This window comes from Filicampus tigris, chromosome 4 (assembly GCF_054856515.1).
Source record: "Filicampus tigris isolate MCC_2025a chromosome 4, RoL_Ftig_1.0, whole genome shotgun sequence".
NCBI classification, from domain to species: Eukaryota; Metazoa; Chordata; class Actinopteri; order Syngnathiformes; family Syngnathidae; genus Filicampus; species Filicampus tigris.
In genome coordinates this window covers 28,398,654-28,412,448 of record NC_141220.1, presented here as the reverse complement: position 1 = coordinate 28,412,448, position 13,795 = coordinate 28,398,654, and the positions used below count along the sequence as shown (strand labels likewise).

Sequence of the window (13,795 nt, the reverse complement as noted above, 5' to 3'; positions counted from 1 at the left end):
GATGCTAACTTGGTCGCGCTTTAGCTCCCGGGGCTAATTTGGCTCCAATTTAACCCCCAGAGGCTAACTTGTCTGAACGTACCCCGCTGGTCGTAGCTGTTGAAGCCTGATAATAGCCCGTTCGTTTTAATCTTTAGAGTTGGAAGAGGGAAACATCTAGAATCTGCAGAGACCGAGACCGATATCTTGCAAAAATAGACATAAATGCGTGCGTTTATATTTGTTGGTTCAACTCGGCGACTGTTTTCTGAGTGTGTGTACGTGTTTAAGCTTTTGTTTAGCGTGCTTGCGTGGTCGCCAAGATTTCCTCGTAATCCATATGGCTCGTGGTGCAACAGAATTGCTCTTCACGGTGACCGTTTTGACACACCCAAAAATGTCATTCCCACCAGCGTCAGTCTCGTCAACCCCAAACCATTTACAGACTACCGACGACGTGGACTCGCGCCTCGCTATGAATCCCCAGCTCGGCTGCAGTGCGGACAGAGTCGCATGACCGGGTCTTGCCCGCTGATTCGGTGAATGATTATCACTTCCTCCTCCTCTGCCGTCAATGCACCCTGATTTTCAGAATTTCCTCATACTTTGCGGCCGTGGACTGACTTGAGTCGTTTTGCCTTTAGAGGCAGTATTAATACTCAATAATGTAAAATTACACATCATGAAAGCAAGATTAACGATGATATCGCCCACCTCTACTGCCAACACAAGAAGACCGTGGTGATGTGATGATCAGAGATGGGTAATTTACTACAAATTGACCGTCAGTCATTCGTCATCCGTCAGCAGCGAGGACCCTTCCGTCAATCGCCTTATAGTACCCGTCTATAGGCCAGTCCGCCTTTAATTTCAAACAGGGGTCCGTTGAAGAGTCCGACTAAACTTTCACTAGTTCCCCCAGCCGATATTACAACAGAAATAGTGACTCACTGCATTATGGAAGTGTGACAGTTTTTCAATGAATTGTAATCAACTCGGCTTCACTGTCTTTATTGGCATAGCTGTGTGTATAGAGTGACACGTGAGCACGGCGTGCAACTCCCACCAGCCTCCTGGAGATCATAAACAACGTAAAAAAGGTGTGCGCGCTAATCGCCGCTAGCAACATTAGCTTAGCGCTAATCGCCGTTAGCAACATTAGCTTAGTCCGGCGACGGACAACTGCCCCAAGGGTCACCCAGTGACTACAACACACGCCCAAAATCACCGGGGTTATTTTAAATAAAAGTATTCGTCACCATTGCACGACAAATCTGTCGGAATATCGAGTTTTATTACGTTAATTAGCGCGGGAGAGAGCGGCGTACGTGTCTTACCTCGATCGCCGAGAGCCGGAGAGAGTCGCGGCGCCATGCTGTTAAACTTGAGAACAACTTGCAGAGAAACTTGCAATGTCTCTTTTGAAGCTTGATAGCGGCGGGTCCGAAGTCCGCGTCTGTCAGGGCGAAGTAATTGCGGGAGTCACTGTATCCCGGAATTGGCTACGGCTAGGGAGCAGTAACGTCTGCCTTGCCAACCTCAATCCACATCCTCGGCCATTCGCACTTACTCAGTTTCCTTGTATGCGGCTCATAAATTATCAATCGTTTTTTTTTGGAGCCTCTTGCTCGGGTTTGTCGATTTAGCCGTCGTCGCAGCAGCGTGTCGCTCCTTCGCGCCCCCAAAATCCCACCCAATCCCGCATGAGCAGCCAATCACATTAGCAATGCTGTAATTGAAGTCACGATTATTCAAACGATCATTTATTTTGGGGTAAAAAATGAGGAAATGTTTCAATGAAAAAATATATAAAGACAAATACACGTAAGTAAGTTCATTTTCGACCAAACAAAATGCATGATGTTTAAGTTAATTATTACAAAACAAAAAAAGGTGTTTTGGTCTATGCTTATCAGTCTATTTTACATATTTTTTATGTCCTTCATCAAACTGTCAGCAAAACGGGCGTCCGTCTGTGACGGACAGACTGACTGGTCCGGCACATAGACGGAATGCCCAGCTCTGGTGATGATGATGAAGATTATGCGGACCGGAGCAAACCAGGGAACATCACGAGAATATTTAATATTGTGTAATAACGCAATACTATTACATTTTCTAGCAAACCTTTTGCACTTTAATGCAAGACGTTTTCAGTTTTTATCGTATTTTGCAAAATAACACAATGTTATTTTAGGAGGAGGTCTTCCACTTCCAGGGTCATAGCTTTCAGTGCATGGCGGCGCTGGCATGACTCGAGTTTGGATAGATTTTTAAATGACCCGTTAGTTTTTAATCGATTTTTACAGTCTACAGATGTCCCAGACAAGGACATACTTCTCATGTATGTTAACAGTTAGTTAACAAAACAAAATTGCTATCCACCTTTTTTCCACTAGAGGGCAGACTATGCCTGTGAGAGCAATAGTGCAGGGAGGGAACGCACATGAAAAAGATCACAGAGCTGAGGCTGAGGCATGGTCGCTGTCATATCCATTTCAACACCTTGATTGTTTATTATGTGCTATTATGCACAGGAAATTGGGTGGATGGTTCTTGTCCGTTGCTGCTCCTGTACGTTTGCAAGAAAGATTTGCTGCCCCACTGGTGACCACCGCTGGATTGAACCTCACCTGCCAGTTCCACATCATCTATATGACACGAGGTCAAACTTAAGTGGTGTCTTTGGCTTTCAGGCTTTGTTTTTTTTTCCCCTCCCCTTCCGCAATGCTCACTTCTTATCAGCAAGATCAAAGAGCATCTATACCGAGCGGTAATAAACGAAGGAATCTGCCTGCATGCAAATCCGGATGTTTTGTGTCTTATTGCACAATATGTCCAAAATATCCTCATCGCGTTTCGCAAAGATGTGCGACAAGTTACAAATTGGAATTAGAGGGTGACACGGGAGTGGATTTTCACTCCCGTTCCATCCCACTCCCACAGAAAAAAAATCCCATCCTGTCATGTCCCAGACAGAGCTGGGCATTTGTCAATGTTTTAGTCCGTCTATGAATTCTTGTCTATGAGTTTAGGCCCATAGGCTCCAGCACGCCCCGCGACCCTTGTGAGGAGAAGCGGTACAGATAATGGATGGATGGATGAGTTTAGGCCCGCCGGTCAGTCCGAGTCAGCTTCAGAAAACAGGTGAGCTGTGATTGGTCGTTACCTGAGCAGCTGTGATGTCATTTTCAGTTGACATGAGTGACAAAATGGCCGCCCCCGGAGATGGTCTTTTGTTTGGCCAGATGTCCTTCCAATGTTTCAACCCCAAAGGACACATCCAGACGGACGAAGAGATGGTGCTCAGGTGTTGGTGGCGCACACTTTCTAACTAGTCTACTTAACAAGGACATTCGGGGGTCGGGAGTGAGGCGAGTCACGCGTTCCCAACCGCCTGCTCACTCGGCAGGCTTTTTTTGCACAGTGGAGCGACCTAGATAGTTCCTCTTCGCAAAGCCTCTTTATCTTTGATTAGGGATGACCGATTGTGTTGTTCTGCAGGTACGAAAGTTTAGTGGGATGCCTGAAAAAGTTTGCCCGCAAGCCAGACCGAGGCGTCGTCCAAGACGACGACCGCGACGTCAAGGAAAACGTGCTGCAGAAAAACACTAACAAGAAAATGTTCTTGAAGCGACAGATTTTGAACTGTTGCGATTAACGAGCATGCACACAAACTTTTTTTTTTTTTTTTAACAAAAAAATAAGACTTTGAAAGAGGTTGAACTTTGTGTTGTCAAAGTAAAAGTGCTTTGTTGATAAGGAGGGGAGGGCAAGTTTCTCAAGACTGCTTGCTGCAGTGCGCGGTCGTGGTCTATTAAACAGCAGGGAAGAGTTTTTGTGGTCTTTTATTTTGACTAGAGGAAGCTGTGCACGTGAAACACTTACACGGGACGACACGAAACCATGTGCGGAATGTTAGGTGGAAAATTCAAGCAAAGTTTTTCTTGAGGAAGTTGATGAGTCCGTTGGTGGAGGCGTCGTGAGAAGAAACTTCGCCGGCATCGCGCAGCTCCGGTTCGATCTTCTTGGCCAGCTGTTTGCCCAGCTCCACACTAGGGGGTGCAAAAAGACCACAAAAAACAAAGGGCTAACTTACCCCCACAAGGCTCATTTAGCTCCAATTTTGCCCCAATTTAGCCCCTAAAGCTATTTTAGCTCCTGATGCTAGCTTGGTCGCGCTTTAGCTCCGGGGCTAATTTGGCTCCAATTTAACCCCCAGAGGCTAACTTGTCTGAATGTAGTCCTTGAGGCTAACTCACCCCCACTGGTCGTAGCTGTTGATGCCCCAGATGACGCCTTGGACGAAGATCTTGTGCTCGTACATGGCTGAACACACAAATGATCATAATCGACCCATCATCATCATCATCATCATCATCGTCGTCGTCGTCATGGCGGTCAAGTAAGTGCAATGTGGATCACTTCTCGCTTTACAAAGCATTGAAATAGTGAAAGTCAAAGGCTGCTAAACCACACAATCACTGTGGAAATCAACCCAAGCATATTTCTTTCAACAATATGTTCTATGCAAGCCCACTGGTTGAAACAAGGCATTGTGGTAAATATTGCGTTTGTGGAATATGAGTTAATCCACCCGTCTTTCGCCACCTCTGGGGGCGGCCATTTTGTCACTTCTGTCGACTGAAAATGACATCACAATTGCTCAGGGCTCAGGTAACCACCAATCACGGCTCAGCTTCAGAAAACAGGCCAGTCGTGATTGGCCAAGTAATGGCCCCCCCCAGATATGGCTAAAAACAAGTGGATTAACTCTTAGTATCACATGACCAAACTCAAAACAGTTGAAAGGGGGGGTCGAAAGATGAGTTGCTAAACCAAGGCGGACGCAAGACAGCTCGCGTGTGTGCCGACTGACCGATGAGCGCTCCCAGCATGAAGGGCGTCAGCTTCTTGAAGACGATCGAGTTGCTGGGCTTGTTCCCCTCGAAGACCTTCAAAATAAAAATAGCCACTGACGCTCAGAAAAAGTCTCCCAAGGCAGCCTGCATGTGCGTGCGTGCATGTGTTACTTTGTGAGGAAGAAGTTTGTCCAGCGCTTGTCCCGACAAGCCGGCGGCCTCCAGCTCCTGCCGAGCCTCCGCCTCGGTTTTCCCTTTCATCAGCGCTTCCGTCTGAGCCAGGAAGTTGGCGCACAGGATCTAAAACGGCACAAATCAAATTGACCCGCTCACAAGCGCGACCACGCAAAGCGGTCGCTAACAGTCCACAAGCGTCACTTTTGAACTCTTCATCCTTTCAAGAGTGCGTGCCTCGTCTTCATCACAAGCACTGTCCGCTCTTATTTATTTATTTTTTTTTCATTTGACCACACAAACTTTCGTGTAGGCCATTTACGCTCAAATATTAGTGACAAAAAAAATACGGCTGTATTCATTTATCCATTAAATAGCTGGTTAATTGACTGATTGGAAATAAATATTACAAACATTTCCCACATTTAATATTCATTTTGTTAACAGGGAAGTCAACCCAAAATTTTTTTTTCAATAATATGTTCAATGCAGGCCCACTGGTTGAAACAAGGCCTTCTGATAAATATTGCCTTTTTAGAATAAGAGTAATCCAGCCATTTTTAGCCATCTCCGGGGGCGGCCATTTTGTCACTTCTGTCGACTGAAAATGACATCACAGTTGCTCAGGGCTCAGGTAACGACCAATCACAGCTCACCTGTTTTCTGAAGCTGAGCCATGATTGGTCGTTACCTGAGCAGTTGTGATGTCATTTTCAGTCGACAGACGTGACAAAATGGCCACCTGCTGAGCTAGCTAAAAACGGGTGGATTTTGCTGCGTAACTCACATTCCACAAACGCAACATGAATCAGAATGTCGTGTTCAACTAGTGGGCCTGCATAGAACATATTCTTGAAAAAAATATGTTTAGGTTGATTTTCTACTTTAAATAACTGGTTCATTATGAATATGAGTTAAGTTAAAAATGACAATGTCTTATGCTAAAAATACATTATTTACATATGGTACACATTTGAAGTACAAGGGCAAGAATTAAATCTATTAATGGACAACTAATCAATTAACTATTTTGACGAATAAATGAATCATTTCGAGACCTTGTTGAACCTGTCCGAATTTCAGACTCGAACAAGAAATTTTCTCCTGTTTCTGTAGCTGTGCATGATTATAAAAAAAAAAGTTAAAAAAAAAAAGGCATTAGCCATCATGTGCTTTCACTTTGGAAAACAACCAATCAATTTGTTCACACGGACCAAAGCAGGAAGTGAAATCAATCAATTGATATTTGGGCATCTTCTGCACTGTCAATTTGCAATAAGGTTCTGTGTTTTTGAAGAGAAGGATGGACATTTTAAAGATTTTTTTTTTTTTCCCTGATTCATCGATGGAAAAACTGAATTGCCAGATTACTCAACAGTTAAAACAATTCTTAGTTGCGGTCCTAATTTGAAGCTTTTTCTTAAGATGAGCTCCAAATAAGACTGCCTGATGCAAAGTGTGTGTTGCGCATGCACCAGCCTTTGCAAATACTCACATGACCTGATGGGGGTGGGGGGAGCTGCTGATAACGTTCACTGTTTGTTTTGCGTGCTCACCCCAGCTTGAACTGCACGCACGCACGCACGGACGGACGCACGCACGCACGCACGCCCCCCCCCCCACACACACACACAATGTCGTGATTGTTGCGCTGACCTTGTGGTGCAAGTTGTCCCTGATGGGATTTTGCGACTGAGCCGGAATGAGGAAGTCAGCAGGAATCATGCGGGTGCCTGCAAACAAAAACCACAAGCGGATGGCAATTGCGTCCTCACCGACTTTTTGTAGCCGACGCAGGAGCTGAAAACGTGCAGTGTGTGCGTGTGACCTTGGTGTATGAGCTGGTAGAAGGCGTGCTGTCCATTGGTTCCCGGCTCGCCCCACACGATGGGCCCAGTGTGGTAGTTGACCCGACTTCCTTCTTTGGTGATGTACTTGCCGTTGGACTCCATGTCCCCCTGCGCACCAGACCAGCCCCGCCCCCCACCACCACCCCGCCGATTTTAGTCACACACACGCAGGTACGCTCGTGTGTGCATACAGGCACGTGCGCGTACCTGCTGGAAGTAGGCGGCAAAGCGGTGCATGTACTGGTCGTAGGGCAGCATGGCGTGCGTCTCGGCCTCAAAAAAGTTGCCGTACCAAACGCCCAACAGCGCCAGCACCACCGGAAGGTTGCCGTCCAGGGGGGCGCTCCTGAAGTGAGTGTCCTGCAACACGCCGCCATCCTTCCGTCAATAGAGCGCAAAGAGCATTAGGACGAGCGCAATGATCATAATCACCATCCAGTGAGCGCCGCTCAGAAGCTGCTCGAAGCCGTCGAAGCCTGAAAAACATCCCGTGAGAAATTTGAGAATGCGACCAAGGCAAAAGCAGGAACGGCGCCGTCGCGGCTGGCCGGCCGGCGTACCGATGTGCAGCGCGATGGAAAGGCCGATGGCGGACCACAGCGAGTAACGACCGCCGACCCACTGCGGATGACAACGCCACACCAGTCAGACATCAACCCGCGTGCGCACACGCGCACCCGCACGCATACGTACGTCCCAGAACTCGAACATGTTTGCCGTGTCGATTCCAAATTCTTGCACTTTGACCTGAACGCCACACACAAAAAAAAAAGTTGATAAAGAAAAAACTGTCTGCTTGTGATTCGATTGGTTGCCAGAGGAGCATCAATGATGACATCATCAAACTTACCGCGTTGGTGGAGAGAGCCACAAAGTGCTTGGCCACGGCGCTTTTCTGGAAAACAGCATTCAAAATGTCAATAGCAGGCAATGAACGACGCGAGCGACGGGATCGCGCCGTCCGTCGGCAAAATCGGCGTTACGAGCGGCCTTCAAATACGCCGCTGCTCGAGAAAAGGAGAAAAAAAACCCAAACAAAAATAAAAAATGACTGAAAATTCTTCTGGCCACCTGGGGGCAGTATAATACAGACATAAGGATACACTGTACATACATGCAGACGGTCATAATCCCTCAGTAAACCGCAGTGAAATTAGCCCCTTTCACCGCACACTGCTCATATCGCAATTCAAAGCAGAAAAATCAACCGCATGACTTGGAAGGGGAAGTCGACCCAAACATATTTCTATTCTGATAAATATTGCATTTGTGGAATTTGAGTTCATCCAGCCGTTTTGAGCCATCTCTGGGGGCCGCCATTTTGCCACTTTGTGATGTCGTCTGAAAATGACATCACAACTGCTCAGGGCTCAGGTAACGACCAATCACGGCTCAGCTTCAGAAAACAGGTCAGCCGCAGAGATGGCTAAAAACGGGTGGTTAACTCTTATTGCGCAAACGCGATATTCATCAGAATGCCTTGATTCAACTAGTGAGCCTGCATAGAACATATTTTTGAAAAAAAAATGTCAACACATTTGAGTTGATTTTCCCCTTTAGATTCAAAAAATGGTGTGTGTGTGTGTGCTTACATCATTGGAGGCACGAAGGAACCAGTCCCTGGCAGATTCGGCGTTGGTGATGGTCTCCTGCGTGGTGAATGTCTGCACGCAAAAAAAAAAAAAAAAATCATCATCATCATCATCACAAAGAAGCCAGTCAAAGTGAGGTCAAAGCTGGCGGCCCGACCTTGGAGGCGATGATGAAGAGGGTGGTCTCCGGGTCAAGCTGAGCCAACGTTTTGGCCAGATGAGTGCCGTCAATGTTGGAAACGAACCAAACGTTGGGACCGCCCGCCGAGTAGCTCTTCAACGCCTCCGTCACCATCAGCGGACCCTGAAGGCAGCGCCACGCCACACATCACAACTACTGCAAACCTTCACAATAAAACAGATGCAACCCTCACCGCAGCGGCAAACCAGCCGCATAGAACACAAATCCAAATGTCCACTTTCAAAATAAAACAACAGCAAAACAGCCAAAACCAGAACAGGAAACTTTCAAAATAAAACATCCAATCCGAAAACAAAGCGCCTGATTCTGCAACAGGAATCCTTCAAAATAAAACATACTATGTGACATAACCTTCGAAATAAAACAATAAAAATGAGAGTTGTTTGAAAAGCCCAGTGGACTACCACAATGACTTTGTCCTCTTCCATTTTTTCTTCATTTCTCGTTTGAGCCGAACACAAAGCGACGCGGGCAGGAAGCGGGCAACTCACCAGGTCTGAGCCCCCAATGCCGATGTTGACCACGTCTGTGATGCTTTTGCCCGTGAAGCCTTTCCACTCGCCGCTGCGCACTTTCTGTCCGTTAACACAACACGCGCAAGTCAACACCTTCCGCCCGCCACGCCCGCACAACGAATGCGCACGCATGCACGCACCTGCGAGAAGACCTTCATCTTGTCCAGCACGCGGTTGACTTCAGGCATGACGTCTTTGCCATCCAACAGGATGGGCTTGTTGGCGCGATTGCGCAGGGCCACGTGCAGCACGGCGCGTCCCTAAACGCATGCAGGGGGTGTGCGCGCGCACACACACACACACACACACACACACACAGGGAATGAGCGCCATCTGGAGGAGAGTGTATGCGAAGGCAGAGTAAGCGAGCGCACCTCAGTGAAGTTGATCTTGTCCCCTTTGAACATGCTCTCCCGGGCCTGCTTCACTCCTCGAGACTCGGCCTGTCGCGGGTCACAAAACAAAGGACAGGGCAGGGTCGGACAAAGATGTGAAGACAGGTAGCTAGGACGCGCCCCTTCGCAACTGCGTGCCCACATGAGCGCTGAGCTAGGAGGGGCAAAGGCGTCGGGAGCAAAGTGAAGGGATGCCAGCAGGCGGGGATGCGTACAACAATTACGCCGATTACGTTTCACAGCGCTAACGAAAACTCCGGGGCCTTTGTTGTTCTGTATTGATGGCACACATGTTGGCATTGAGAGAGAGAAAAAAAAAAAAAAAGTCAACCTTGTGAAAATAAGAATGCCTATGCCACCCAAGGGAAGAAGAAAATCGTTCACAACCCCGCAAGTCTCCGCTGCAACAATAAATAGTACCACTTGTTTATAAAATTGTAAGAAATACACCTCTGCATAACTTGTTGACATTAAAGGAAAAACAGAAACAACTTAATCAACATATTTATTTGTCTAAATGAGCAGCACAATATTGAAGAAATATGATCAATAATGCTTTATGCAATAAGCATATCACAAAGACATGCAATAACATTCTTGGGGAATTGTATGCTTTTATCTGCATCTGACCAGTCAGATGCAAATTTTGCCACCCAATAGCTGGACTTCGTTTGAGAGTTCATTTGAGAAGGACACATTGAGCTTGCTTATTTTACCGCGTGAAAAAATGTTGCCTTCTTCCATGAGATCATTCAAATGTCATTTCGTGTTAAATATGGCAATATCGATATCGCATATTTTTCTAATATTTTGCTTAGAGCTGCTTTGATTGGAACGTGGCCGATGCCGCCTAGCTAGCCGCGCTGCCCGCAAGCGTTCCGCTTCAACTTGACTTCACCAACAGCAGAGCGAAAACCCCCAATATGTGTTGAGTCCGTGCCTCAACGAGACTCCATTTCCATTCCCTTCCTGTCAACTTTGACTAACCTTTGACTTGTTTGAGAGCGCGAGAGGCCAAGGCAGGATTGCGAAGCGCATCTAACCCAGCAGCCTTGTGCAAACGTTTCGCCATTTTCCTCCTCGCGCCAAACAATGCGGCCGGTCGGCCCGTACGTTGCGACACTCGCTCTTCTGCGCTCATCTAATCTAAGACACGCGAGCAAGCGGGAAGTTGGGCCGGGCGGCCGGCCGGCCGCCGCGTTTTTGTTGCGCCGTCACCTACACCTGCCCGCTTGCAACATTCCCACGCTGCCTGGGGCCCTTTCGCAATAAGCCCTGCCAACTTCCTGTTTCGACAAGAACAGACGAGCTGAAAAGGCAAACACCCAGCGACTGAAAATGATGTCTCAATACTACAAAGCGTGTAATCTGTATGTGGCCTCCACAAAGGCCTGCTTGAAGTCAAGTACGTGAGACATGATCATGCTGAACGCGCACAAGTCGACGCTCAGGCGCACTGATGAACGGGCCGTGGCCAAGCCTTTCATCCTTCTCGCTGTGACTTTGCGGAACAAATAATGACCATTCCATTCCAAGGTCTTATTTTAGTTTGCAGACTTTTCTTTCGTCTTGAGCTATTTGATTTCCGAAACGTCCGAGAAAAGTTTGTGAGGAAAAGACACTTGATGTAACATAAACTAAAATGAAAGCAAACACGGCTCCCGACCACAGCAACTTTTTTGCAGTCAGGTTGACGGGTGACTGCACATGAGAGAAAATTTGGGGAAATATGAGGAGGACTCAAACAGACTTTAAAAGAGGAAGGCGACCCAAAGATTTTTTTTTCTCCAGAATGTGTTCTGGGTGAAACAAGACATTCTGATTGATATTGTGTTTTGTGGAATATGAGAAATCCAACCATCTCTGGGGGCGGCCATTTTGTCACTTCTGTCGACTGAAAATGACATCACAGTGTCCCGGGGCTCAGATAACGACCAATCGCGGCTCAGCTTCAGAAAACAGGCGAGCTGTGATTGGTCGTTCCCTGAGCCCCCGGGTAGTTGTGATGTCATTTTCAGACAACAGAAGTGGCAAAATGGCCGCCCCCTCAGGTGGCTAAAAATGGGTGGATTTTGCTGCTTAACTCATATCCCACAAACGCAATATTCATCAGAATGCCGTGTTTCAACAAGTGGGCCTGCTGGGAACATATTCTTGAGAAAAATACGTTTGCGTTGACTTCCACTTTAAAAAAAAAAAAAAATTAAACTAAGCGGCTTTTTTAGACTTTTTGTTGCATAGAAACATTTATTGTTTACCCGGTTAGTGATGTGATAAATGCAAAACAAAACTAACAAAAAAATAAACTATGTTGCAGTGTTTGCCTTACTACAGATATTGAAAGGGTTTTGTAGCCCCTGATTTTTTTTTATGGTAGGCTCTTGGAATATTTTGGGTTGCCGACTCATTCTAGATGATGTCACATATTGAATGAGACGGACGCCATCTTGATTCGGCCCCTGGCTTCTGGTCATTGTGGTGAGCTGGAGCCCATCCCAGCTGAGAGGCGGGTGACACCTTTGGACCGGTGCCGGCCAATCGCAGAGCACACATAAAAAACAAACAAATGATCCTTTCTTGCTCCTAAATGAGGCCAACTGTTGCAATGGGAAAAAAGCCACGCTAGCTCATCTAAGCAAACCTTGGAGCTGATTAGAGGAGAGGAGCGGTTACCATGGCGATGAGCATGGACATGACTTCCTGGGTGATGAGATTCTTGGAGTAGTCCAACAGGAGGTCACCCTCGGGTGTCTCCACCTTCACACTGAGACAGACACACACACACGCACGCACACACACACACACACACACACCCACCCACCCCCACGCGCACACGCACGCGCACACACACACACACACACACACACACAAGATCATCGATTACATTCAGGATTTATTAAGGTTCCACTGGAGCAATTGATAAAGTGGGCCGGCACGTTAATCGATGACGTCACGCCGCGTCCATCCAATTCGAGCGATTACGTAAATATTCCGGTTGGGTGGGAGCGGGGTGGTCGCAGGGTGCACGTGCGGCGGGTCACGTCTCACCACTTGTGACGTCATCGCCGCTAACGTGTTGACGCTCAGTCAGGAATGTTGACGTAGAAAAATGCTCAGTCTGGAATGTTGACGTAGAAAAACGCTTGATTCAGGATGATGATGATAATTATTATAATGCATGTGTGGAATTCAAGCACCGGTGTCCGATAATGGAGCCCGTAATTTTAGCCCCCGCAGCTTGCATGAGCTCTTTTAGTCTTCGTTAAGCCGCCAAAAGGTTTCAAGCTCACGTCGCGGCGTCACAATTTAAGATGTGACAAACACGTCTACAGGTGAGGAAATCAAATTGAAAAAAAAAAAAAACGAATTCATGCTGACTGAACGACGGGAGGTGACGATGACCTTGTGGCGCACGATGAGACGAGACAAGCAAGCGTGTGTCCATCGACCGTGTGTCCCTGTGGACACGTTCGCAATTCGGCTCAGCGTCGCCTACCTGAAGCGACGGAAGCGGTCGGGCTCGGCGGCGAACATGTCCCTCATCTTCATACTTCCGCCATGGGCCAGGTGCCACTTCTCCAGCAGCTGATAGTTGGAGTCGTCGCTGAGGAGGGACATAATGGACACAACAACAAGGACAGCAAGACAAACGCGAAGGCCACTTTCCGCTTGCTTGTCGTTCGAGCTCCTCGGCTTGGTGCAGACGCAAACGGACGAAAAGACGCTAAGTGACCAGTGAGGATTCAGTCGAGTAACATCCGCCTCCTCCCGTCCGAGCCAATGTGCAGCTGAAGACCACGCCCACTTCAGGCCTCGGCCGCTTCGGGTCCTGACCAATGAGCAACAGAGAACCGCCCACCGCTCGCGTTCTGACCAATGAGCAGCGGAGAACCCGCCCGCCGCTCGTGTCCTGACCAATGAACGGCGGAGAAGATGGGCAGCCGCAAAAAGTTGACTAACCACTACGCCTACAGGTGGGTGCCCAAAAATTCGAATATCGAGGTAAAGTCTATTCATTTCATTAATTTTTTTTTTAATTAAACGTGTATGTTATATTAGCTCACTACACACAAATTGAACTATTTCAAGACTTTATTTGGATCAGTTTTGATGAGTATGGCAGAAAGACACCGATATACCAACATAAAGTAGTATTTCACAAAATGTGAAACTCTGCGATTAAATTATGAGCCAAGTCAAGATGTCACACTTTTCTTTAAAATGAA

The 13,795-nt window shown here is 47.3% G+C and overlaps 1 protein-coding gene across 1 annotated transcript; it reads right to left on the bottom strand.

The window, feature by feature from the left end:
• Positions 1–3,811: 3,811 nt before the first annotated feature.
• LOC147149280 (glucose-6-phosphate isomerase-like) lies at positions 3,812–13,362 on the bottom strand. The gene is made up of 18 exons (XM_086028140.1): positions 13,066–13,362; positions 12,243–12,333; positions 9,549–9,617; positions 9,315–9,434; positions 9,151–9,234; positions 8,615–8,761; positions 8,458–8,529; positions 7,716–7,760; positions 7,559–7,612; positions 7,426–7,486; positions 7,298–7,341; positions 7,073–7,225; positions 6,844–6,973; positions 6,672–6,748; positions 5,013–5,141; positions 4,859–4,934; positions 4,242–4,308; positions 3,812–4,034 (listed from the first exon to the last, which is right to left on the bottom strand). Exons 1-18 carry the CDS (start codon positions 13,185–13,187, stop codon positions 3,911–3,913), a joined length of 1,665 nt encoding a protein of 554 aa, XP_085884266.1. The 5' UTR covers positions 13,188–13,362; the 3' UTR covers positions 3,812–3,910.
• Positions 13,363–13,795: the final 433 nt, after the last annotated feature.